This window comes from Myxocyprinus asiaticus, chromosome 34 (assembly GCF_019703515.2).
Source record: "Myxocyprinus asiaticus isolate MX2 ecotype Aquarium Trade chromosome 34, UBuf_Myxa_2, whole genome shotgun sequence".
NCBI lineage: Eukaryota > Metazoa > Chordata > Actinopteri > Cypriniformes > Catostomidae > Myxocyprinus > Myxocyprinus asiaticus.
Window position 1 is genome coordinate 1627663 of NC_059377.1, and position 27088 is coordinate 1654750.

General features: G+C 38.6%; 1 protein-coding gene across 8 annotated transcripts in view; it reads right to left on the bottom strand.

The window, feature by feature from the left end:
• The window catches only part of LOC127425139 (F-box/LRR-repeat protein 19-like), a 162348-nt gene that overhangs the window by 75580 nt on the left and 59680 nt on the right, over nt 1-27088 (bottom strand). For all 8 annotated transcript variants that reach the window (XR_007894559.1, XM_051670823.1, XM_051670821.1 and 5 more), the window contains 2 exons: nt 17134-17166; nt 15864-17032 (listed from right to left, as the gene is read on the bottom strand). Coding sequence is in view for 7 of the 8 variants with exons in the window: in XM_051670823.1 (XP_051526783.1) it covers nt 15864-17032; nt 17134-17166 (1202 nt within the window). In the remaining variant the exon portion in view is untranslated. The remainder of the gene's footprint in view (nt 1-15863; nt 17033-17133; nt 17167-27088) is intronic.

Below are 27088 nucleotides of genomic sequence, written 5' to 3' on the forward strand. Positions count from 1 at the left end.
TTACTTAGTTTAATCATTTTAAACCAAGACTTGCACTATACAGAAGTAATATCTGCATTATATTCATGATGTTAGTCAGAGGGGAACTGGCCCCCACAGTGAGTCTGGTTTCTCCCAAGGTTATTTTTCTCCATTATCCAACATCTTATGGAGTTTTGTGTTCCTTGCCACAGTCACCTTCGGCTTACTCACTGGGGTTCTAAATACAATTATTATTTAATTACTTATTTTTAAACAAAACACAACCGTATTTTATCAAACTACACAATGATGACTCTAAGACATTATAGATATTACAGTTTTATCTTCTGTTAATGCCTGATCTTCTGTAAATCTGCTTTGTGTGTGTGTTGTGAAAGGCACTATACAAATAAAAATGACTTGACGGGATAGACAGTATATTGAATTTCGATTTATATCGCGAACCAAAAAAATGACAAGGGCAAATGACGTGGCAAAATTCAATATTTCAAAATTTTAAAGATGTCCATGTGATCATAAATAAAATGACCCCTCAAACATCATAATCTCTCTATTGCTTGATTTTACCCCTACTGCGCTTTTTTCCTACACAGGGTTCACACAAGGTCCTTGAAGTGCTTAAAGTGCTTGAATTTAGCTTTTAGAAATGTAAGTACTGGAACACCTGGAAAATTGCCTTGTTTTTCAAAAAGTGCTTGAGATTAAAGAGAATATTTCTTCCATGTAATGTGTGTCCATCAAAGATTAATCCCACACCCCACTTTCATTGAATAATGTGTCTTTTAATATCCTTTCTGCTCTTTACAATCAGATTAAAAAGTAAAAAGAAATATTAATTTTAATAACAAATAGCATGGATGCGCTAAAAAACGAGACTTCTCTCTCGTTTATAAACCGGGACCCTGTTTTTGCCAGTCTGTGAGACACGTTGAATTCTTAAAGTGACAGTAGCCTTTTTAGTGCTTGATTCACACATGAATTAAAACTCAATGTTATTATTTGTAAATTGTACACATTATTTCAAACACTGACAGCTCATATGATCTTTATACCGAATGTATATACAATTGCATGATATAATTTTTAAATTAGGGAGGCGATAGTTCTCGGAAAAAAAGAACCATCTGGTTCACCACACACAGTTCGGTAAGCATTTGCACCGTGGTTCATCTCAAGTTTAATGACGCATCTGGATCATACAGTTTGGCGAAGAAAATAAAGCGCCAAATAGACATGCATAGTTATAACCTTTGCTAATGCACCTGTATCGCTCTGTAGACACGCTCTGCCCATTTCACGTGGGTCAACTTTCTGGAGAGAGAAGCTGACCTATTAACTGTATGTTAAATCAGTTGATGACATCACAGTTCTGCACGCGTTAGTGTGAAGATGAAAATGGCAAGCTGAGAAAACAAGCCGCAAGATAGAGAAGCCCCTGCGTCATTCAAGTCTACTGTCTGGGAACTTTTTCTTTTTGCAGTCAATCACAACAGCGATGGACATAAAACCTTTACAAAACAGGCACTGTTTGCAGACATTGCACGACGCGAGCAATATGGGGAAATTATTATTTTTTTTTAGTTAAGGACACTAACAAAAATTAACTATGGTTTTATTAGGTAATACTGTAGTAGCCATATAAACTCTAAGCAAAAAAAGAAATGTCCTCTTACTTTCAACTGCTTTTATTTTCAGCAAACTTAACATGTGTAAATATTTGTATGAACAAAAAGATTCAACAACTAAGACATAAACTGAACAAGTTTCACAGACATGTGACTAACAGAAATGGAATAATGTGTCCCTGAACGGGGGGGGGAGGTGAGTCGAAATCAAAAGTAACAGTCAGTATCACCAGCTGCATTAAGTACTGCAGTGCATCTCCTCCTCATGGACTGCACCAGATTTGCCAGTTCTTGCTGTGAGATTTTACCCCACTCTTCCACCAAGGCACTTGGAAGTTCCCGGATATTTCTGGGGGGAATGGCATTAACCCTCACCCTCCGATCCAACAGGTCCCAAATGTGCTCAATATGATTGAGATCCGGGCTCTTCGCTGGCTATGACAGAACACTGACATTCCTGTCTTGCTGGAAATCACACACAGAATGAGCTGTATGGCTGGTGGCATTGTCATGCTGGAGGGTCATGTCAGGATGAGCCTGCAGGAAGGGTACCACGAGGGAGGAGGATGTCTTCCCTGTAACGCACAGCGTTGAGATTGCCTGCAATGACAAGCTAAGTCCGATGATGCTGTGACACACCACCCCAGAATATGATGGACCCTCTACCTCCAAATCGATCCGGCTCCATAGTACAGGCCTCGGTGTAACGCTCATTCCTTCAAAGATAAACGCGAGTCCAACCCTCACCCCTGATGAGACAAAACCGCGACTCATCAGTGAAGAGCACTTTTTGCCAGTCCTGTCTGGTCCAGCGAATGTGGGTTTGTGCCCATAGGCGACGTTGTTGCTGGTGATGTCTGGTAAGGACCTGCCTTACAACAGGCCTACAAGCCCTCAGTCCAGCCTCTTTCAGCCTATTGCGTACAGTCTGAGCACAGATGGAGGGATTGTGCGTTCCTGGTGTAACTCGGACAGTTGTTGTTTCCATCCTGTACCTGTCCTGCAAGTGTAATATTCGGATGTACTGATCCTGTGCAGGTGTTGTTACACGTGGTCTGCCACTGCGAGGATGATCAGCTGTCCTTCCTGTCTCCCTGTAGCACTGTCTTAGGAGTCTCACAGTACAGACATTGCAATTTATTGCCCTGGCCACATCTGCAGTCCTCATGCCTCCATGCAGCATGCCTAAGGCACATTCACGCAGATGAGCAGGGACCCTGGGCATCTTTCTTTTGGTGTTTTTCAGAGTCAGTAGAAAGGTCTCTTTAGTGTCCTAAGTTTCTATAACTGTGACCTTAATTGCCTACTCTCTGTAAGCTGTTAGTGTCTTAACGACTGTTCCACAGGTGCATGTTCATTAATTGTTTATGGTTCATTGAACAAGCATGGAAAACATTGTTTAAACCCTTTACAATAAAGATCTGTAAAGTTATTTGGATTTTTAAAAAATTATCTTTAAAATACAGTGTCCTGAAAAAGGGATGTTTCTTTTTTTTGCTGAGTTTAATAACCATGGTTTTACTATGTAGATTACTACTGTAGATTCCATATAGTAACCATGACAGTAACCATGTTAATTTTGTGGCTACTATGATTTTACTACAAATACCATGGTTAAACTATGGTTACTGTAGTAAAACCATGGTGATTTGTAGTGAGGACAAATCTCTTGAAGTGTTTGTTACCAAACAGAATATTTTTACATTGGATTTAGCAGTAATATTTGTTTTTCGGAACATAACAAATACCGAACCGTACCAAAAACTTGACCCTAAAACCATGATACAAACCGAACCGTGAGAAATTTGAACCATTACACACATACATACAGACATATACATACACTTTCACATACAGTACTTTTTCAGGACAGGCTCTGTTCAGTTCTATTACTTTTTCTGCACCTGGATGTAGCCCACTATTTTTGAAGGCTTATTTGTTTGTGATTTTTCATATAGAGCAATGTATATGATAAAATCTTGTTATTTAAACTTTGAGCATTGATACTGTGTATTAAAGAACTGTATTTTGAAGAGAAAATATAAAGTGCATCTGTGCAAAAGATTAAAAGAAAATAAAAATAAAAATTGTCATACTTTGTCATTTAAGTGTTATTATATCGAATCAAGATTATATCAGATTGTGAATCTTTTATCATATATCATACTGAATCGTGAGATAACCATATCGTCCCATCCCTACTTTACTGTTATTTAATCTTTCCTAAGTAAAAATCTCTGCCTTCGAACAGCATTCAGCCCTCTTCACATTTAAACTTCTTTGTGCTATACACTTATTTTAAAATATATTTTTTTGCAGTCATCTGACACACAATACCCTACAATCACAAAATGAAAATGTAACAAATGTATCTCACAGTAAAATAAAATGCATATGCAGAATTCAGTTTCTTTTGCTGAATTTGTATTGCTGCTAATCCCCTCAACAGGAGGATCTTCTCTATTCACACTGCTGTAGAAGAGAGTTCAAAAGTTGAGGCTGTCAAAAATTCACAAGTATGTAAAAGTGAAAATTCATTGTATACTTATATAATCATTATGTATTTTTATGTTGTTGTTTTTTTTCCCCATAGAGTGATGATGATACTGGTAAACTATTTGAGATTGTTGGTTTGTTGAATCCATATAGCAACAACTTATTTTCTTTCACTTTCTGACCTCACAGAAAAAGCTAAAACGCTTTGTTGGACATCAAAGAGCAGTAACCAATAAAGTAACCAATAATATGCTGTTTTAAAGCCAAATGACATTTGATTTTCTCTCAAGAAAAGCTGTGCATCATTCGTTCTTTCAATATTCAATTAAGAATCCAAAATCGGAAAAACAAAAAACAAATTATTTCTTTAATCATTTATATTACCAATATTAAAAAAACAAGTAACGACTTAAAAACAGGTAATTTAAAAAATGGCCATGGGACACTATGCATTTTGATAATTTGATTTGACATATAAAAAGAAACTAAAAGAGGTGAAAAATGAATTTGCACATGTGGGTAGCCCTGAAACACCCCTTTCTTCTGATTGGTCAACCTGCACTGTCATCTTCCTGTTCTTCTTATGTTCTTCCTCAATGCCGTGAGACAGATTAACAGCTCACTGTTGTTAAATTTTTCAGATGATTTTGTCTCAGTTAATATTCAATTCTTTATCATTTATTATCCAAAATGTGCCATGTTTATTGCAACTGTGCTATCTCTCTCTCAACACAATGCCTGTAACACATACATAACAGTAAAATTTTCAATGAATTCAGTCACTGATAAAGGGACTTAGCCTTCGTGTCAGCGCGCTCAAGCATACGACTCAGCATTGGGACAGTTATTGACTGGTGAAGCGAGTGATTAGAGAGAGAAATTAATATATATATATATATATATATATATATATATATATATATATATATATATATATATACACACACACACACACACACAGTATATATACACACTGGCAGCCGAAATTTTGGAATAATGTACAGATTTTGCTCTTATGGAAAGAAATTGGTACTTTTATTCACCAAAGTGGCATTCAACTGATCACAATGTATAGTCAGGACATTAATAACGTGAAAAATTACATATTACAATTTAAAAAAAAAGTTCAGAACTTCTTAAACTACTTCAAAGTTTTCTCATTAAAAAATCCTCCACATGCAGCAATGACAGGTTTGCAGGTCTTTGACATTCTAGCTGTCAGTTTGTCCAGATACTCAAGTGACATTTCACCCCATGCTTCCTATAGCACTTGCCATAGATGTGACTGTCTTGACGAGCACTTCTCATGCACCTTACAGTCTAGCTGATCCCACAAAAGCTCAATGGGGTTAAGATCCATAACACTCTTCTCCAATTATCTGTTGTCCAATGTCTGTGTTTCTTTGCCCACTCTAACCTTTCCTTTTTGATTTTCTGTTTCAAAAGTGGCTTTTTCTTTGCAGTTCTTCCCATAAGGCCTGCACCCCTGAGTCTTCTCTTTACTGTTGTACATGAAACTGGTGTTGAGCAGGTAGAATTCAATGAAGCTGTCAGCTGAGGACATGTGAGGTGTCTTTCTCAAACTAGCGACTCTGATGTACTTATCCTCTTGTTTAGTTGTACATCTGGGCCTTCCACATCTCTTTCTGTCCTTGTTAGAGCCAGTTGTCCTTTGTCTTTGAAGACTGTAGTGTACACTTTGTATGAAATCTTCCGTTTTTTTGGCAATTTCAAGCAATGTATAGCCTTCATTCCTCAAAACAATGATTGACTGACGAGTTTCTAGAGAAAGCTGTTTCCATTCTTGACCTAATATTGACCTTAAGACATGTCAGTCTATTGCATACTGTGGCAACTCAAAAACAAACACAAAGACAATGTTAAGCTTCATTTAATGAACCAAATAGCTTTCAACTATGTATAATATAATGGCAAGTGATTTTCTAGTACCAAATTAGCAATTTAGCATGATTACTCAAGGATAAGGTGTTGGAGTGATAGCTGCTGGAAATGGGGCCTGTCTAGATTTGATCAAAAATGACTTTAAATAATGATGGTGCTGTTTTTTTACATCAGTAATGTCCTGACTATACTTTGTGATCAGTTGAATGACACTTTGGTGAACTGAAGTACCAATTTCCTTCCGAAACGGCAAAATCTGTACATTATTCCAAACTTTTGGCTGCCAGTGTGTGTATATACACACACAGTTGAAGTCAGAAGTTTACATACACCTTAGCCAAATACATTTAAACTACGTTTTAAATATGTTTTTCACAATTCCTGACATTTAATCGTAGAAAACACTCCCTGTCTTAGGTCAGTTAGGATCACTACTTTATTTTAAGCATGTGAAATGTCAGAATAATAGTAGAGAGAATTATTTATTTCAGCTTTTATTTCTTTCATCACATTCCCAGTGGGTCAGAAGTTTATATACACTTGGTTAGTATTTGGTAGCATTGCCTTTAAATTGTTTAACTTGGGTCAAACGTTTTGGGTAGCCTTCCACAAACCTCTCACAATAAGTTGCTGGAATTTTGGCCCATTCCTCCAGACAGAACTGGTGTAACTGAGTCAGGTTTGCAGGCCTCCTTGCTCGCACATGCTTTTTCAGTTCTGCCCACAAATTTTCTATCAGATTGAGGTCAGGGCTTTATGATGGCCACTCCAATTCCTTGACTTTGTTGTCCTTAAGCCATTTTTCCACAATTTTGGAGGTGTGCTTGGGGTCATTGTCCATTTGGAAGACCCATTTGCAACCAAGCTTTAACTTCCTGGCTGATGTCTTGAGATGTTGCTTCAATATCCACATAATTTTTCTTACTTATGATGCCATCTATTTTGTGAAGTGCACCAGTCCCTCTTGCAGCAAAGCACCCCCACAACATGATGCTGCCACCCACATGCTTCATGGTTTGGATGGTGTTCTTCGGCTTGCAAGCCTCACCCTTTTTCCTCCAAACATGACGATGGTCATTATGGCCAAACAGTTCAATTTTTGTTTCATTAGACCAGAGGCCAAAAAGTAAGGTCTTTGTCCCCATGTGCACTTGCAAACTGCAGTCTGGCTTTTTTATGGTGGTTCTGGAGCAGTGGCTTCTTCCTTGCTGAGCAATATAGGTCTCGTTTTTCTGTGGATATAGATACTTGTCTACCTAATCCCTCTAGCATCTTCACAAGGTCCTTTGCTGTTGTTCTGGGATTGATTTGCTCTTTTCGCGCCAAACTACGTTCATCTCTAGGAGACAGAATGCATCTCCTTCCTGAGCAGTATGATGGCTGCATGGTCCCATGGTGTTTATAATTGCGTACTATTGTTTGTACAGATGAATGTGGTACCTTCATGCGTTTGGAAATTGCTCCCAAGGATGAACTAGACTTGTGGAGGTCTACAATTGTTTTCTGAGGTCTTGGCTGATTTCTTTTGATTTTTGATGAATGAGTCGCTTTCAGTACAAAGAGGAGGGCAAACAAGAAGTCTTTGTGTTGTGGCCCCAGAGTGTCCTTCAATGTATAATCCTTTGCTTTTTTTTCATAAAGTACAAAGCAACTGTTATTTCTGATTCTGCTCTTATGCTTATCATATATTTCTGTTATGCTGTCATCTGTATGTTTCTAGAACTTTCTTTTTTGGGTTTGCTTATCTTCTGCAGGTGTCTCATTGTTATAAAAGTCTGTGTTTGCAACCAAGAAGTTGTCTTTGACATAGACATGGCTGTGCTGTATGCATCTCCATAAAACTCAATAAAGCTCTCATGCATCATCAGTCTTGCCTTTGTCTCTGGCCATCCTACAACAGCTGGTGTCAGAAGTGAGATATCACAAACAGCCATCGATCCCCATGACAGACCAGAGCCTAGATATGGCCCCTGGAAGCCTTGATAGATGATATAACGTTACCGTTGGTAATTTGAATACCACAGTCTGAAGGTTCATCAATTACTCTGAGGATGTCTACAAGTCCTGCATTGCCAACCTCCAACGGCACGGCCCTGATATTCCACCCGAAAAACAGGTGGACCGAACCAGATATATCGGGATTGTCCAGCGAGACTGAAGGGCCTGTCTCGAGCTCCTCCTGCGACTAGAACAACCCATCCTTACCGGACTTGTTGAGACCGAGGCCAGAGAAGGCGGATTACGCACCTGGTTTTCCTACGGACAAAATTCCAAGTTCTATTCTTCTCCCATCTCCCCCAAACCCCTGGACGAGGTCAGGGACCATGGATCTCGGACCAGATATCCCGCAGGTTCCCAGTTCGACAACGGGAGACCTAAGTCAGATATTACAAGCGGTCGAAATGGTCCTCTGCACCACTCACACTCCTGTGGAAGCTGGGAGGAAGGAAGTAACCGGTAGAGAGGACGGACCAACGGATCTATGGGAAACCACCGGGGGTCTCCAGAATGAAATACAAAGAGGAGGGCGAATGAGTCGCCTTCAGTACCAAGTGAAACTCAGAGCTATCATTGGTCTCATCTTTGTCTCTGGCCATCCTTCAACAATATTTAATAAAGATGTTTGAATTATACCACATCTTGTAACTAGCATTATAACTGAGACGCCTATGCCCGGCAGAGACTGAGAAGTTGCGCCATGAACGATAAGGCGCCGCTTTTTTCCCTTTGCCTTGTTGTGTGTGAAATGCCATATTAACAGTACAGTACACAAGTTTTTTATATTTACCATACCTCTCCCACTGCATCGTTCTTAACTGCTGAATCAAGTTTGTTGTCTTACAACACTATGCCATATTCCCCACACCCATCATGCAATGACAGTGCTGCTCAAGTCTTAAAGGAGCCATGCATCTTTTGCGACATCGGTTTACGCGATTGGCAAAATTTACGATCACTGATCGAGTCATAGGACGTGAATATCATCAGATACCGATCGGTGGCCAATTGATCGGAGCATCCCTAGTCCGTACTGCCCTGGAGAATCGGCTGCAGTTGGGTATGGCATTCGCAGTTAGGGTGGCCGACATCCCGATAATACCTGGACAATCCTGATTTTACAAGCTGCGTACCTACAGTCGGGACGCCATTTGTCCAGATAAATATTGCTTTAAATAAGTGTTGGCATTGCCGTTTCATGATTTTTCTGACATGAGAAACCAGCAGTGAGTGACGAAAGAAACACTCACTGCAATTTCATTAGGGTGGCTACCAGCACAAAACTTCCCTTGCCTCCGCTGCCTCCCGTATCTGCTACTGTCTGTCTGCCCAGGAAAAAAAATTAATTACCTGCTAAAAGCCAAAATCGGGGGGGAATGAGTCTTAAGGAATGGGCTAAATAGCACATAATAACATAAATAAATGTTATGTTATGCTAATATGCATCAGTGTTTACTGCATGATGAAGTGCAAATCTATAAGAACAAAAAGAAAGCACGAAAAAAGTCAGGGCACCGTTTCTGAAAATTATACCCTGACTATACTTGCATTTTATCTAGACGCAAACATTATGACAATTCTCATTTATTTGAGTCAAATACAGTACCTGTTAACTGAGCTGCTTCAGTTGGGTTTATTGTCATTTTACATATTGCAGTGCTATTAATAAAACGAAATGTGGTTCAGGAAATAATGAGTCTAACGGCCATATGCAAGCAGACAGATGAAAGTTATAGACATTCATGGCAGTCAATTATAACAGATACAACAATTAATTACAAATAATAAATTGGAAGATATTAATACATTTAACATAAGACAGTAAGTATTTATGTAACAGTGGATAGAACTATATGATTTTAAGAGCCAAACTCAGTGTAGAGTCGCGTGGCGCCATGCGAGGATCAGACACGTGAATGGCGAGCTCTGCGCACTTCGCTAGTTTTAATACTTTTTATGTCAAGTAAGATTCGATACACACTGATTCTTAACTGTTCTAGGAAGACAATATGTCAAAGAATTCAAAATCCTTGGACTCTGGAGATATTAAAAGACACTTACAAGACACTTACATGCTCAAGCTGATACCCGACAAGGCCGCAGACCAGGGACTCAGTTTGGACAGTGTGGTGAAAGAGATTCAGCGTCAACTTTTGAACATGTCGGCAATGCTAGCGAAGGTCATTGCTGACTTGGAGGATCTTGCTGTAATACGTTGATCGATCACTGCCATTGAGACGAAATTCACTGAGATGGTTAAAAGAGATGTTGAGAAATGGATCGATAATCTGGAGACATTGGAGAGGGAATTAGCTGCTAATCCACTAGCGACCAAGATAGACTTAGAGCGTGTTTGGGTAAAGTTGGAAGACCTTGAGAATCATAACCAGTGAAACCACGTCCGAATTGTTGGAATTCCTGAGCATGAGGAAGGCCGAGATATGGTGAAATTCCTAGACGGGCTCTTTCCGAGTCTGCTCGACATAACAGGCCATAAGCTGGAAATCGAGCGAGCTCACAGAGTTCCGGCCCTGAGGTCCGCTGAGGGAGACAAGCCCTGATCAATTCTGGCCAAATTTCTGAGATCATCCGATAAAGATCTTGTGTTACGCGAGGCGAGGAGTAAAGGAAGGCTTTCTTGGAGAGCCACAGCATTTTCTTGCTCCCAGACTTTGCGAATTCGACGAGAGAAACGTGATCGATTCAAGAAATGCAAGAAACTCTTACATCAACGGAAGGTCGCTTTTGCTCTGATGATTCCGGCCAAACTGAGAATAAATACTAAGGATGGCCGCAAAATTTTTACATGCCCACAGCAAGCGATGTCCTTCATAAAGACAATCGAGTGATTAAGCAGTTTGGTGATTTTCATGTTGCTGCCTAGTGGGCCTGACTCACTGAACATCCACTTGACTATCCGAGGAAAATGGGTGCTTTTATCTTTACTTTTTGTGTTGGTTCCGCCTAGCGGCTGGATTTTGTTTTGTGGAATAACACTCCCTTGGGACAGTTGTGGATGAATCTGTACGTTCTTGGTGCTTATGCCTCATATCGGCTGGAGTTTTGTGGAATATTTCTTGCAGGACATTAGCGTGGTTAGGGCACGTGTTGCACTTGTGTAACGACTGAATGGACTGGCTCACTTTGTTTGACTGCCCGAGGAACTGAACGGCCCCTCTTTTTTTGTGTGTGTGTGAGTGTGTGCCGGTTCCACTTATTGGCTGGAGTTTGTTTTATAGAATATTCTCTGTTATGTAATTCTGTCTCACAAAATTTTTATAGAAGCACCGGACTTAAGCAATCCAACAGCAAAGTTGTTGCGGGGGCTCTCGTAGGCATACATGGACTGTTTGAGTTTAGACGGATGGGCGCTGGTTGGCGTGGGGTTAATGCACACATTTGTCTTTTTTCTGTTTTTTTTTTTGGTTCGGAATTTGATTGTTGCTTTGGAATGTGGTCGTTATAATTTTATTTCTGTTATACAGTCTATTTTTTCTAATATGTCAAAATGTAAAATGTTAATATGAGTGGATTATCTCTCTCCACGTGGAATGTGAATGGGTTGGGGCACCCCATAAAAAGAGATAAGTAAACATCGACAATTCAAATATTTAAAACAGAGTAAACATAAATTAGGAAGAGTCATTATTGTTTTAGCCGAAATTCAGGGGCAAAGTCTTATTTTGTCTAATATTTACGAACCTAACGTTGATGATCAGGGCTTTTTTTTTTTATAGATCTTGAAGGGATGTTGCACCCCTCATGATATAATATTGGGAAGAGACTTTAATCTTTTGATGGACACAGTCCTTGATCATAGTGAAGCAAAAGTGTGCAAACCCCCTAGAGCAATAGTGACGCTTCACAGGATGTGTAAAAATCTTGGTCTTACAGATATTTGGAGACTTTTGAACCTATCTGGGAGGGACTAAACATTCTTTTCATCAGTCCATAATATTTATTCTAGAATAGGTGATGTTGTTTGAAAGTATATCTTTTTTTAATGTTTTATTTATTTATTTTATTATTTTTTTATGTTCTAATTGTTGGTGACCACTGTAGTGCGTGTTTGTGTCAGGTGTGGGGGAATGTCCGGGGGAGGGGTTTAATGTATATGATTGATTCCGTATTTTATGTCATGTCTGTATGATTTATGTATGGAATCAATAAAAATTGTTAATAACAAAAGAAAGGAAAGCTTCCGCCAACCATGACTCAAGCCTGGATCAGTCTGATTCTTAAAAAGGACAAAGATCCAAGCGAGTGTAAGAGTTAACGTCCAATTTCTCTGATCCAGCTAGACTTAAAAATATTGTCAAAATTCTGGCTAACCGATTAAGTAAAGTTATGACATCTCTTATACATATAGATTAGGTGGGGTTTATTCGGGGCCATAGCTCTTCAGATAACATTAGGCGTTTCATCAATATCATGTGGTCAGTGGCGAATGATCAGACTCTGATCGCGGCCATCTCACTTGATGCCAAAAAGGCGTTTGATATGGTAGAATGGGATTATCTTTTTAAGATTTTGGAAATATACGGGTTCGGGAATACTTTTATTGGATGGATTAAGATACTTTATAGACACCCAGCAGTGGCAGTACAAACAAATTGATTAATTTCAGATTATTTTACTCTGGATGGGCACCCGGCAGGGTTGCCCTCTTTCCCCATTATTGTTCTGTCTTGCCCTGGAACCATTAGCAGCCGCGATAAGAATGGAAGATGATTTTCCAGGTGTGGTGGCGGGAGGTGTGGTGCATAAGCTTTTGCTTTAAGCAAATTATATTTTATTAATCATCTCCGACCCCATTAGATCTATGCCTTGCCTCCATAGAATTATTAATTCCTTTTCTAAGCTCTCAGGATACAGAGTCAGTTGGTCTAAATCCGAAGCTTTGGATCTGACAGCGTACTGCCTGGTAACGGCTTTCCAGCCGGGCACCTTCCAGTGGCCTAAACAGGGCATTAAGTATTTAGGCCTTTTATTCCCAGCAAATTTGCCTGATTTAGTTAGATTTAATTTTGACCCCTTAATAAAAAGGTTTTTTAGCGATGTGGGCAGTTGGGCTTCATTACATTTATGTATGATTGGGAAGGTTAATGTTATTAAAATGAATTATATTCCTATAGATGTCCCCCTCTCTTATTTCAAGCAATTTGATAGCATAGCAAAGTCCTTCATTTGGAATGGTAAGCAACCTAGATTACATTGACAAAGGTGGGCTAGGCCTACCCAAGATTTTGTTTTATTATTATGCATTCGGTCTCAGACATTTGGCTCATTGGTCGCTTCCACCTGAGAGAGCCCCTCCCTGGTTTTGTATTGAACAGGAAGTTCTTGCCCCTATTTTGCCATTGCAAAGCCTATCAAACTAATCGGAGAAGTTAAGTTACACCCCATTATCTCGCATTTGCACTTGGTATGGACAAAAGTGTCTAGAGTGTTTAATTCGGACATTTATTTAAATGTTGCCTCAAGCATATGGCTGAATCCTAAATTATGTATATATATATATATATATAAGTCCCCTTTCTGCTGGTCAGAGTGGATTGTGAGGGGGGGGTTACTACACTCGGTGACCTATATGAGAGTGGAGTGTTGAGAACTTTTGGAAATTTGGTTCAACATTTTGGGATTCCCAGATCTCAGTTCTATAGGTATTTACAGCTGCGCCACCTTCTCTGTATTGTTTTTGGGAGTAGCACACACCCCCCTAAAGCAGCAGATACTCTGGGAGAGGTGATTACTGCTTTTGGAAAAGGTCATGAGGCATCAGTGTATTACTCCCTGCTAATTCAGAGTCTGGGAGTCGGAGCTTTAACTTCTATCAAGAGATTATGGAAATAAGATTTAAACTTGGTATTGGAGGAGGGAGTGTGGGCTATGATTCTAAAAAAGTCTTCATCTAGAGATGCAAGAGTTTGCCTTATGCAATTCAAGATTTTACATAGATTCTATTGGACCCCCTCTAGATTGTATAGGCTTGGTCTTAAAGACACACCCACCTGCTGGCGATGCCAATCAGAAGATGGAGACACAACCCATGTTATTTGGGGGTGTGTTAAGATCCAAGAATATTGGTTGAAGGTTCAGAGTTGTATGTGTGACGTTTTGGGCACTCAAATTTTACTTTGCCCCAGACTCTGTATTTTGGGTGATGCGGCAGTCACAAATTTGGGTGGTAAACTTAAAACATTCGGTTCTGACCAGTATCATGATTGGCAGATAAATTATTTTAAGGGGATGGAAGTCGGATGGAGCGCCCTCATTTCCGGAGTGGTGTGCGGAGTTGGGGAAGGTGGCAGCTTTCGAGGATGTGGCAAGTAGAAGGATGGGGTTTGGGGACTTGTTTTTTAGGAAATGGGGCAATTATTTCGCATTTTTGGGGGACTCTCGGGGAGGGGATGTGGAGAGAGAGGTTTAGTTTATGTATGTTTATATATATATATATATATATATATATAATTTTTTTTGTGTGTGCGTGTTTTGTGTGTGTGACCACAGGGGTGTTTGTTGGGGGTCAGGGTGGGGTTGGTGATTGGGGATGGATATTAGTGGGGGTTAAATGTTGATTCGATGTGTATGTGTTATGTTTTTTCTCTGTTGTGTATTTTTGAATCAATAAAATGTTAATTGAAAAAAAAAAAGGAAAAAAAAGAAGAACCAAGCTCAGATCATTCTGATGCACATGTTTATAAATGGGATTATACTGGGGCATAGAATAGTAGGCTACTACACGGCAGTATTGTGCCTTTCATTAACGGAAAAATCTGAAGGCTGTGTGTAAATGCTGATTTTAATTTCACTAGTCGAGCTTTTGAGAGACAAGCATTCATGAACTTCATATGACAAGCAAGTCGCTCACACCAGAGTGTCCTGTGCTCTCATGAATATAAGCGATATTCAGTCTATGCTTCTATAGTCTTGTGGATTTATGGTTATTTTCGGTATTGAGACAAATTCATCGGAACAATTTAACAACACTGAACTGTTATTCTGTCTCATGGCATTGAGGAAGAACAGAAAAGGTACAGGTTGACCAATCAGAAGAAAGGGGTGTTTCAGGGCCACCCACATGTGCATATTCATGTATCAACTCTTTTAGTTTCTTTTTAGATGGAAAATCAAATTATCAAAATGCACAGTGTCCCGTAGCCATTTTTCCAATTTCCTATTTTTCACTTGAGCATAAAATCGAAAGTATGAAAAACAAGTCGTTATTTGTTTTTTAATATTGGTTTTGTAAATGATTCATGAAATAACAAGTAGTTTATAGTTTTTCCAATTTTGGATTATTAATTGAATATGGAAAGAACGAATGATAAACGGATTCAAGAAGAGTGCACAGTTATTACGAATTACCACAGTGAGGATGAGTTAAGCTTTAGTGACAGTAAGAATAATCGACAATTTTGAAGAATGCGTGAAAATGATTCACTCAATTTCAGTTTGTAAGAGTTCCAAGTGTATAAATACCTACATAAAATAAATTAAAGATACAATAAATTGAGGACAATTCATAATTTTTGAACCATTTTTCATTGTGGTACAGAGTTGCCAAACTTCTTTTAATTTTTGTTATTAGAGCTATTTTATGTCAGAAAATTTCAGAAAAATGGGGAAAAAAAATTCCCAGGGTTAATACAGGGTTCAGTTTCCTAGTCATCTTTCCATAATGGGCTGTGCTGGCACAATACTACATTGATATATATCGTGATTCTGTTTCTCACGATATTGCTTTGATAATTTAGATCATTGTACAGAGATTTTATTAATGTGTGCATCAATAGAATTTCAGCTCTGATTATGTGTATTTTTATTAGAAGTCATGTTTTAGACAGCATGATATCTCACCAGCGGCTCCAAGTGTGACAAACACGCATGCAGACACTCAGCTGCCGTTGACTAAGATGCTGGAAGACACAAAGCCACACCTCCCTTGGCAGCACGTGTGAAGCGCCGCTGTCCAACAGCAGGCAGTGAGGTTCGGGGCAGGCAGGTGGCGGACGCACCAAGTGTCGCTCCATCTGCAAGGGCCTTGATGGAGAGGGCACAGCCGCAGGGCTGCGCTTTACCATCTGCGAGCGTGCTGGTACCAAGCGTGACTCCTGAGACCGATGCAATGGTAGCAAGCTGCTGACCGTGTTAACCATGTTAGACGTGGCAGTGCTGCCATTAGCAGTACCAGAACCGACAGTCACCGTACCCGTGCTCTTATTGGATGGAACGTTCTGGCCTTGGCGACTTCCACCACGAATCTTACTGCCACGAACAGACTTGATGGCACTGTGCTTGTGATTGGTTACAGTACTGCTGTTTGAATTCTCCTTCTCTTGTGTTTCTCGCCCACCTGCCCGTGTGCGGCCGTTACGTGCGTCCTGTCCATTAGTGCGCTTGGATGAGGGGAGACCCTGGTGACCTGGTAAATGTCCTTGTCCGGAGGGCGGCGCTTGTGTAGTTGACAATGGTGAGGGCGGGGCCAGTGCAGTGGGTTTGCGACCCCGGTCACCCAACCCTTGTTCATCATCAGCTTCCGTATTAATAACCCCTTTGCGTACCTTGGGGTCAGGGTCTCCTCTGCGGCGCAGCATTTGTGACTCACTCCCTTTGTCCTGCTCTTGTTCCGCAATCACACTCTCGCCTTCGGAGTCATCACTGGCGCTAAAGCCCAGCTCTGCCAGACGGCGGTTTCGCTCTCGCTCACGGGCACTGCTGTTGACGTATGTTGCAGCTGGAGAGGACGGCTCAGAGGCGGCGGCAGGAGACGGCGAGTCCGAGTCAGACTCTGAGTCTGTTTCTGAGCTAGATGAAGAGGATGAGCTTGAGTCCCGTACTCGCTCCAGAAGCTGACACATGCGTTTGAAACGCTCCAGTTTCTCACGGTGATGCGAGCGCTGGTCCTGGCTGGGGTTTAAGGATGAGAGCTGCACTGCGGTGGAACCACCAGCTGAGCTGTGACTGCCACCCAATGACGAGTTCGGCCCGTTGGCTTCAGAGGAATCAGAGGAGTTGGGTTTTGCTTTCTGCGGAGGGTGTTAAGGAATGCTTAGTACTGTTATAAGACTAATTGGAAACTATTAATCAACATTTCAAGCAAAAAGCTTAATAAATGCAACATTCATACCTTTTTCAGATGTTTATCACGGGCACCTTTGATCTGAAATTCAGAAAGACAGATAGTGTTCATACAGAGAGGTACATGGTACATAAATATGAAGCGTTCCTTTGCAGCCCTTATTCAAAGGGGAAAAAAAGCCAATTGCAAGTTTCCAAGGGTTTTGTGATTGTCTTCAAAAAATCTTTTCAATGAGGCTGCATTCACAATGACAGATATTTGCAGCAACAAAATGAAAGTAATTTATTTTATTGAGAGTTGGCAATTTCAGATGTCAAGAGCAACAGTGACTACTGTTAGAAGCCGTCGGGGTCGGGACAGGTGAGTTTTTTAAGTAGGGTTTGGGTTTTCTCTTTTCTTTTCTTTAAAAAAAAAAAAAAAAAAAAAAAAAAAGATATATATATATATATATATATATATACACACACATACATAGGCCATCTGAACTTGTATCGCGCACACGCTCTTACTCACAGATATGCGCGAACGGATGAGTTAGGGGCCGTTCACACCGAACATGTTTTTGCCTGCATCTGCTCTGTTTTTCCATTGTTTTCCTGTGTAAACGCACTGGATGAACATCCATACATGCTGCACTGCGTCTCGCTATTTCTTCAGTGTCTCACGGAGGACTGGCACATTTTTAGACACTGTGTCAAGATAATAAGAGCTTCAGGTTTCAAAAATGCATGCCGAGACACCTACGTTCTGTTTCAGTCACTGTGTCTAGATTGTTTTTGTTTTTAGCGCAGGTGTCACATTTAACATTCTGAACAATTTCAGGTTGCAAAGAGGGGACTGTTACAATGTTTAACATTCAGCCGCGGGCCGTGCATTTTAAGTCTAGGCCTTCAGTGTGATTCATGCCATTAAGAAAACACAGTTTCACAATGAATAAGACGCTATGCCTATAATACATTACGTGGCAGTCAACTAATAATACCAATTGACATTTTAAAAACACATCCACGCACAAAAGCCAGAACTTGAAATGACGCTAATGCTCAAGCAAGCCTAATTTTAACTGCAGCATGACTGTTTTGTGAAATGAACGTCTCCCGAACAGACATTCAAAAATCATAATTTTTCATATGAATCTACCAAGGAGGTCTATAATACATGGAAAAATGTATCTAATAATATTTGCAATTTAAATGTTGCTTGCAATAAATTTCGTTTCGTCAGGGTACACGGTTATGCTGCGTTCCATTCAAGTTGGATGTGGGATATTCCTGCTTGATATCTCCGACCATAAATGCATTCCATTCCCCAATATTCGGAACTGCAACGCTCCCGTTAGCTTAGCAGGGGTTTGACTCTCATTAGAGATGTCTCCTAGCAACCCAACTGATAAACAATGCTGCAGCGCTAGCATTTGTGCTACAGGTGTATGATTATCAAAATAGATTATAATGTTTTATACACCTGTTTCTGCAGGCGTTTGTTAAACAAGCTTCAATATCATGTAATGTGGACATGAACTCATTTATCGATATTACTTAAGGTGAATGTTTATTACTTTATATATCTCCCTGAGTGTCGACATGTTTGTGTGACATCATACCCCTGCATCTCGGCGAAATTGGAGATGAGAATTTCTGCACAAACCTACAAGTTGTAATTCTGACTTCAAGATGCATTCCATTGCACTTTTCCTAGTAGAAAGTTGTAAAATCCGACTTTCCGAGTTGAATGGAACGCAGCACTACTTTTCAAAACTTTATCCAACACTGAATTCTCAAGCAGCCTTAGAAAACTCCTGATGTTTCTATAAAAATGCAAAAAGCACTTACCCATTTGCTTGAAGTGAAATTCAGTCCTCCTTTCCTGTCTAATAAATTAAGCAATCACATGGTCATGCAGAACATCTTGTGTTTTTAAATCCATAAGGATCTCTTTCTCAATGGTTATAGTGGCAGTGACAGCTGACTCGTCAGCAAGATCTTGCGCTCTTCGCTTTCAAATTACATCACTTAAAGCGTGATTGCGTCACTCAAGGCCAGCTAGAAGGCCTCGACCGGGACATATCCTAAAGATTACACCCACCAAGAACAAATAAATCAATCTGATTGGCTGATGAATCTGACAATCTGACATTAGATGCCCATTCATTTGCACTGTTGAGGGATTCTGTGGAAATTCTGAAGGCCTGAGGGGGTGGAGCTCAGACTCACTCGCTGCTTTCAGCATGCGATTTGTGAAACAGCAGTCACACTTCGCTTGTAAGCATCAAGGAATAAACTCTGACTGGATAAACTTTTCGTTTTTCTCTATTTGTTTGTAGATTATTCAAGAGTGGAAAGCAATTAAAAATACATAGGCAAAAAGGTGATTGAGAATGAAAGGATGAAAAATATTTATTTGGCATGTTAGGCCAGCAGAGAAGGCTTTGTTGGCCCTGAGAATTCGCCACTAGATTGTTCTGCAACAAGCAAAGTTTCAGCGCTTGATAAACGGCAATGTTTTTTTTCCTTCTGCTCTAGTGTGCTGAGGGGCTGCCGTGCGTTGTATGTTTATTATTACAATACAAACGTTGCCTACGATGCGTACATAAAATACAGCCTCAGCATCAGAATATAAACTCCTGGTGAAAGTAAAGTAAATAAGACAGGAATATATTACTATTGTATACAACAAATCCTCAAAGTAATCATATTATAATGACAAACTGGACAACAATAAATAATTGTTGGGTTATAATATTAGTAAATAACAACTGAATTCCAAAATGTTACTGGGTGAAGTAGCAGGTTTTGCACACACACAAAAAAAGAAAAAGAAAAAAAAAAGAAAAATTGTTTTGTAAAAATATATGTAGGTAAATATTGTTTTTTTATCACTGTATTGTGGAAAAACTGGAAAACATGCATTAATTATCTTTAACAAGATTTTTATTTCATTAAACATTTTGAATGTACTTGGCTACAGTGGTTGATAGGATGAATTTAAAATTATGATTTAAAATACATTTTATGTAATTTTTTAAGTAAACATTTTCGAAATGGGGCCCTGGCTTGGGATGCTTGGGGCCTCAGAAATCGTAAATCAGCCCCTGAGCATTTTTTTCTAGTAGTTTCACAAAGAGTCTGTTTATAATTTGTAGGCATACATCTTAAAGTATTTTTTAGCATTTTAATTAAGTAGGATTATTTTAATTATTTTAATATTTCTTATTTTAAATTCATTTTAAGTCATCTTGAGGCCCCTTTGGAAGTGTGCTGTGGCCCCCTAGTGGGTCCTGCCCCCTGGTTGAGAACCACTACAAATGTTCGCTTCCATACATCTCTGTGACACGCGCTCATGAGAGGGATGACGTAAGCTCGTTGGTAAGGTCACGTGTCACGTGGAGGAGTCAGGAAGCGCGTCATTGTTTACAATAGAAACTTGCACAGACCACAGACCAAGCGCCGTTCACAAACCAAAACAGTCCAAAATAATTTCAAAACAATATAAAATAAAATAAAAAATAATTTCCAAATAATAATTAAAAAAACAATGTAAACAATGACGCGCTTCCTGACTCCTCCTCCACGTGACACATGACCTTACCAACGAGTTTACGTCATCCTTTTCATGAGCGCACGTCACAGAGATGTACGGAAGCGAACATTTGTAGTTAAAAAGTATATAAGTATTGTTTTGTTTCTCAAAATAATCAATCGTTTGTGTTCAGAAGAACTTTATTTGTCGACTGGAGTCGTGTGGATTGTTTTGATGGACCCTAAATATGAATTTTGGACTGTCAAAAAATGGAGTACATTCACTTGCCTGAAATGAAATCCTAAAAATCTTAAATTCTGTTTTGATGAAGAAAGAAACTCAGATACACCTTGGATGGCCTGAGGGTGAGTAAATTATCAGCAAATTTTCATTTTTGGGTGAACTATTCCTTTAAATAAAAACAAAAACTGACTAGACTATGCAGCGGGATGAATGGAAAAGCTGATTAAAAACATTCAGGGTTGGGAGGGTTACTTTTGAAATGTATTCCACTACAGATTCCAGAATACATGATGTAAAATGTAATTTGTAACATATTCCGTTAGATTACTCAAGGTCAGTAATGTATTCTAAATACTTTGGATTTCTTCAGCACTGGTAGATTTTTTCACTTGTTTTGACTATAAAAACTCTGCCAGTACAGTGAGACAAAATACACACGTAAAAAATACATTCTCTGAAAAACCTAAATATCTTATTCAGTGTTGTTTCTAAAACAAGATAAATCCAACTGATCTTGTTTTAAGGATTTTTTTATATTTTTACAGGAAAACAATACAAAAATTATGATTAAGAATACGATTTTTGCCCTAATATCAAAAGTCTTACTACAAGAAAAAAAAAGAAATTATGATCCAACGTGAATTTCCTTGATAAAAAAAAAATATGATCATGCCTGGTCACGTGCATGTAAAATGGCTAGAAATAGCATTTAGCTTAGCATAAAGCTGACAATTTACACAAGGTTTATTTCTATTTCTTTTGCTCCAAACTTACTTCAAACTTACTTCTCTGTCTGCTTGTATTAATGTAACACATCATAAGAAAGTGTTTCACCGCTGTTCAAATGCAGTTTGGATCGCATCATTTATATGTATAAAAGTTCTCCATCTGAAATGACTAAATATTAAATGAAACAAATGACAATAAAGTAATCTCTTCAGTAATCAAAATACATTTTGAATGTAACTGTATTGTAATTACCAATGATTTAAATTGTAACTGTAGTGGAATACTTATATATTTTGTATTTTAAATATGTAATCCTGTTACATGTATTTCGTTACTCCCCAACCGTGAAAACATTGACAGAGAAAAGCCAAGTTATGTATACAATACACGTCATGGTACAATAAATCTATAATTTAAGACAACCAAAGGTGGTTTGATAATAAATTTGTTTGTAACTAATCACTGCACTGGAGAATTAAGGTGGAGAGAGCTAACATTAGCTGTTAGAACAGTTAGAATAATGTTACAAAATCAAGAATGGAAACTGCCTACCTTTCCTCTTAATTAGCCGTTTTGAATAAAAAAACGTCACTTAGGAATTCGTGAAGATCCATTTTATATATATATATACACACACACACACACACACACACTGGCAGCCAAAATTTTGGAATAATGTACAGATTTGTTTCTTATGGAAAGAAATTGGTACTTTTATTCACCAAAGTGGCATTCAACTGATCACAATGTATAGTCAGGACATTAATAACGTGAAAAATTACTATTACAATTTAAAAAAATAAATTACAAAATGCAGAACTTCTTAAACTACTCCAAAGAGTTCTCATCAAAAAATCCTCCATGTGCAGCAATGACAGGTTTGCAGGTCTTTGACATTCTAGCTGTCAGTTTGTCCAGATACTCAGGTGACATTTCACCCCACGCTTCCTGTAGCACTTGCCATAGATGTGTCTGTCTTGACGAGCACTTCTCATGCACCTTACAGTCTAGCTGATCCCACAAAAGCTCAATGGGGTTAAGATCCATAACACTCTTTTCCAATTATCTGTTGTCCAATGTCTGCATTTCTTTGCCCACTATAACCTTTTCTTTTTGTTTTTTCTGTTTCATAAGTGGCTTTTTCTTTGCAGTTCTTCCCATAAGGCCTGCACCCCTGAGTCTTCTCTTTACTGTTGTACATGAAACTGGTGTTGAGCGGGTAGAATTCAATGAAACTGTCAGCTGAGGACATGTGAGGCGTCTATTTCTCAAACTAGAGACTCTGATGTACTTATCCTCTTGTTTAGTTGTACATCTGGGCCTTCCACATCTCTTTCTGTCCTTGTTAGAGCCAGTTGTCCTTTGTCTTTGAAGACTGTAGTGTACATCTTTGTATGAAATCTTCCGTTTTTTTGGCAATTTCAAGCATTGTATAGCCTTCATTCCTCAAAACAATGATTGACTGACGAGTTTCTAGAGAAAGCTGTTTCTTTTTTGCCATTTTTGACCTAATATTGACCTTAAGACATGCCAATCTATTGCATACTGTGGCAACTCAAAAACAAACACAAAGACAATGTTAAGCTTCATTTAATGAACCAAATAGCTTTCAACTGTGTTTGATATAACAGAAAGTGATTTTCTAGTACCAAATTAGCAATTTAGCATGATTACTCAAGGATAAGGTGTTGGAGTGATGGCTGCTGGAAATGGGGCCCAAATCTAGATTTGATTAAAAATGACTTTTTTCAAATAGTGATGGTGCTGTTTTTTACATCAGTAATGTCCTGACTAAACTTTGTTATCAGTTGAATGCCACTTTGGTGAATTAAAGTAACAATTTCCTTCCGAAACAGCAAAATCTGTACATTATTCCAAACTTTGGATGCCAGTATATGTATATATATATATATATATATATATATATATATATATATATATATATATATAAACATGAGCACTCCTAAGAGGTTTTGTTGCATTAGTTAATCATCAGTAGTAAATCAATTTCATGTTAATGCCAACCTCATGTGAAAAGCTTTTGCCTCTGCTCGGCCGATCGCTTGCTTCAGAAGGCAAAGCTCGTGAACAAGGTACAGTCACGTGCGCAGGAACAGTTTTACAGTTTGTAGTTTTTTATCTACAAAGTTTCCCAAACTTTTCTCCATTCTGACAAAATAAACTTCTGTCCAAGCTATGACATGGTTATGTACAAAAGAAACGTAAGAGCATGGTAAAATATATAAATCTGGAATATAAATTTGATATACATGAGAGAGCACATTGATATATAATATATATAGTACTATGTGTTCATGTGAGGGCACATTTACATATATAATATATACAGTGGCATGCAAAAGTTTGGGCACCCCTGATCAAAATTTCTGTTGCTGTGAATAGCTAAGCCAGCAAAAAATGGCCTGATTTCCAAAAGGCTTAAAGTTAAAGATGACACATTTCTTTCATATTTTAAGCAATTTTACTTTTTTACATTCATCTTTTACAGTTTCAAAATAACAAAAAAGGAAAAGGGCCCGGAGCAAATGTTTGGGCACCCTGCATGGTCAGTAATTAGTAACACCCCCTGGCAAGTATCACAGCTTGTAAAAGCTTTTTCTAGCCAGCTAAGTGTCTTTCAATTTTTGTTTGGGGGATTTTCGCACATTCTTCCTTGCAAAAGACTTCTAGTTCTGTGAGATTCTTGGGCTGTCTTGCATGCACTGCTCTTTTGAGGTCTATCCACAGATTTTCAATGATGTTTAGGTCGGGGGACTGTGAGGGCCATGGCAAAACCTTCAGCTTGCGCCTCTTGAGGTAGTCCATTGTGGATTTTGAGGTGTGTTTAGGATCATTATCCTGTTGTAGCAGCAATCCTCTTTTCATCTTCAGCTTTTTTACAGATGGTGTGATGTTTGCTTCCAGAATTTGCTGGTATTTAATTTAATCCATTCTTTCCTCTACCAGTGAAATGTTCCCCTGTGCCACTGGCATCATCACAAGCCCAAAGCATGATCGATCCACCCCCGTGCTTAACAGTTGGATAGGTGTTCTTTTCATGAAATTCTGCACCCTTTTTTCTCCAAACATACCTTTGCTCATTGCAGCCAAAAAGTTATATTTTAACTTCATCAGTCCACAGGACTTGTTTCCAAAATGCATCAGGCTTGTTTAGATGTTCATTTGCAAACTTCTGACGCTGAAATTTGTGGTGAGGATGCAGGAAAGGTTTTCTTCTCATGACTCTTCTATGAAGGTCATATTTGTGCAGGTGTTGCTGCACAGTAGAACAGTGCACCACTACTCCAGAGTCTGCTAAATCTTCCTTAAGGTCTTTTGCAGTCAAACAGGGGTTTTGATTTGCCTTTCTAGCAATCCTATGAGGAGTTCTCTCTGAAAGTTTTCTTGGTCTTTCAGACCTCAACTTGAACTCCACCATTCCTGTTAACTGCCATTTCTTACTTACATTATGAACTGAGGAAATGGCTACCTGAAAACGCTTTGCTATTTTCTTATAGCCTTCTCCTGCTTTGTGGGCATCAATTATTTTAATTTTCAGAGTGCTAGGCAGCTGCTTAGAGGAGCCCATGGCTGCTGATTGTTGGGACAAAATTTGAGGAGTCAGAGTATGTATAAAGCTTTGAAATTTGCATCACCTGGCCTTTCCAAATGATAATTGTGAACAAGCCATAGCCTTAACAAGCTAATTAAGGTCTGAGACCTTGGTAAAAGTTATCTGAGAGCTCAAATCTCTTGGGGTGCCCAAACTTTTGCATGGTGCTCCTTTCCCTTTTTTCACTCTACAATTGTACAAAATAAAAATAATAAACTAATTTTGCTTAAAATGTTGAAAAGAATGTTTCATCTTTAATTTTATGCCTTCTGGAGATCAGTTCATCTTCTACTCACTTAACTATTCACAGAAATATTGACCAGGGGTGCCCAAACTTTTGCATGCCACTGTACAATGTCATTCTAAAATTACATTTAGAAATACAAGAGTTGATTTTATTTCTACCCCTTTTTCTCTCTCCCTTTCTTGTACATCATTCATAGATTTCATATGACAATAAAAAAAAAACAAAAAATAAATAAATATTATCAGTAGTGATGAAGCATACGATCACAATATGACTTTGTAAGGCAGTTTACAAAATCTTTTATGTTACTGCTGAACATCAAACACATTTGTCCTGTAATATTTTAATGAATATTTAAATTAATTTCAGTGGGCAAAGGCTTTGAAGAAGATATCAGCATAAGAGAAATGTATTAAAGTAAGTTTAAGCCCATTTCAGAGTTTTCACACATTTCATGAAATTTTTTTATTTAATATTTTATAAATAGTTGGAATTGCTATATACAGCTTGATTGTTACAACTCAAATGAGAGATTAATATTTAATTTTATTCATTCACCATCTTTTCACGTCCATTTTAAGTGCCATCTTTTTTTTTTTTTTTTGTAAATTCAATTATGGAAGTAAATTCATGACTAATGTCTTTGAAGCGTAAAAGCATGTTGAATTGCTCTAATCGAAAAAATAAATGCATTGTATTATCAGTGCTTGCATTTAAATTAATTGAATTTACAGTGCTTGCATTTTGGCAGGCTGAAATGTAACATTGTTGTATTTTTAAGCATTGAATATTTTGTATGAAACATTTCACAACTTATTTCATTATTAAAAATTCAACAATATATATTCACCTTCCAAAGTTCATTTCCAAAATATTCAGAAAATACCATCTAGATTTTTCGACAGGTAAAATTCAGCCTGTTCTATTTTGCTTAAGAAAATTTGCTTCCTTAAATTCAGTGGTTCAAATTCAGTTGGAAATTCAACCTTCTACATCTTGGAACTGCAGGAAAAGTAGCAGAGTACCGATGCACAATCTCCAACTGATGCGATTAGTTCTCACCAGTAGTTGATCAAATGCAATCGGGTGTTGACTGCAGGAGAACAAAGCTACTGGTAGAGAGAACAGCCATGTACATTTTGATTAGTTTGTTTTTCATAATTGTTCATGGGTAGAAAATAAATAAATATTTGATTTGCACATGTGGGTGGGCATGAAAAGCGCCTTTTCACTGATTAGTCAACTTGCGTCATCATCAGTTCCTCAATGCTGTGCAACAGAATAATTATCCACCGCTGCTCAACTTTTATTGCAACTAAATATTATCTCTCTCTCATCAAACAACCAGACTAAGGAATGCCTGTGACACAAACCGTACTAGTCAAGGAAGGGTCTAGACAGAGCATCATGCCAACTTTCTTCTGCGTAGGTATGGGTTCTGCAACCTACGTGTGCCAGAGAAATATTAGTTGTCTGTTTTAGAAATAGTCTATTGATGTCCCTCGCATCTGCACACAAAATTACTTAGCCTACTTCTTAGACACACAGCCGGTTTTATTTATCTGTCAGCTATCAAAACCTCTATCAAAAGGTGTGGCAAAGCTGCGCACCCAGCACGACCCACTGGACCGTTGTAGCGAAGCATAGACCAG